The following is a 1,203-nucleotide window of genomic DNA, read 5'->3' on the forward strand; positions in this document are numbered from 1 at the left end:
GTCCTGCCACATTAGGAAGTTCCTAAGAAGTACCACACTTCCCAGGCACTCTGTTTTTAGGAGCGCTTATTCTGTCAGTCAGCCATAACGCTGAAAAAATATTTTTTTCTATATTCTGTTTTCTAAAAACAAAGTGTATGCCTTATTTTGGGACATGTTGTATAGTAGAACATATGGTACTGTTTTTTATGACCAGTGATTCATAGTTTTAGGGTTTATGAAAAGTCTGTTTTGTTTTATAATGCCAGTGAAATGACTTTGTTCTTTGGTCAAAACAGTAAGAAGAGCTAAATTATAGATTGTATTCATGTGCTAAACTACACCATTGTGTTGTTCTCTAGTTTCTGGAGTGCACAGAGAAGAACAGGACAGCCATGTTCCGAAACAGTCTCAAGATGCTTCTTACAGGTGGGAAATCAAACCGCAAAAACAGATCCAGTGGTAAGTAAATGTTGATTCCTCTTCATGTGAATACTTATTATCTACATATTTGATTAAAGAAAAAAAAAGTACCTTTAACTTGTTTGTTGTATTAAGCTTCACTCTTGTTGTTCTTACTAACAACTGTGTACTGAATTTGTGTTTAATTGAAAGATGTTGATCCTACATGGTCTTCTAGACTCAAAACATCATTATAGAACACGATAACATTGTTTTTTCTTCTTTTAATATGAGAGAGTTTAATTAAATTTAGAAAAAAGTACTATATAGAAGACAAAAGGACTAACCAGTAGGGATAAAGATTTTTTGGGCTGATAGTGATGGCTGATTTTTAACGAGCCATATCGGCCGATACTGATTTGATTACCGATATGTGGCCTGGCAGCTTGGAGACCAACATCTGGCTGGTAAGTCTATTGTGGGGGGAGAGAAGGGGCGTGTGGGGGACAGATTGAGGCCCCCACAGTGAGGGAGGGAGTGAGGCTGCTGCTGGGGTGCGGGGCAGGGGCAGGTGCTGCCAAGCCACGGCATCCACTGCTACATACACCCCAGGAGGGTATGGAGGGCCGCGTGCTTCCGGATCTGTGTGCGGGGCAAGGGCAGGCTGGGGTGGGGCCAGTACTGGGCTCTTCCTGGTGGAGGGCCTGAGCCAGGCTGCACTTGGGGGAGGCAGCAGTGGCTGCACTGGGAGTGGGGGCTACGGCAAATTTTGGAGTAGCCACAGCTCCCCGGGGCCCGGCCCCCCCCCCTTCCCACCGCTCC

The 1,203-nt window shown here is 44.6% G+C and overlaps 1 protein-coding gene across 7 annotated transcripts in view; it reads left to right on the plus strand.

The window, feature by feature from the left end:
• The window catches only part of TANC2 (tetratricopeptide repeat, ankyrin repeat and coiled-coil containing 2), a 774,525-nt gene that overhangs the window by 142,457 nt on the left and 630,865 nt on the right, over positions 1-1,203 (plus strand). For all 7 annotated transcript variants that reach the window (XR_003092631.1, XR_003092633.1, XR_003092632.1 and 4 more), the window contains exon 3: positions 342-441. Coding sequence is in view for 4 of the 7 variants with exons in the window: in XM_025196865.1 (XP_025052650.1) it covers positions 375-441 (67 nt within the window). In the remaining 3 variants the exon portion in view is untranslated. The remainder of the gene's footprint in view (positions 1-341; positions 442-1,203) is intronic.

Source organism: Alligator sinensis, unplaced genomic scaffold (assembly GCF_000455745.1).
Source record: "Alligator sinensis unplaced genomic scaffold, ASM45574v1 scaffold444_1, whole genome shotgun sequence".
NCBI lineage: Eukaryota > Metazoa > Chordata > Crocodylia > Alligatoridae > Alligator > Alligator sinensis.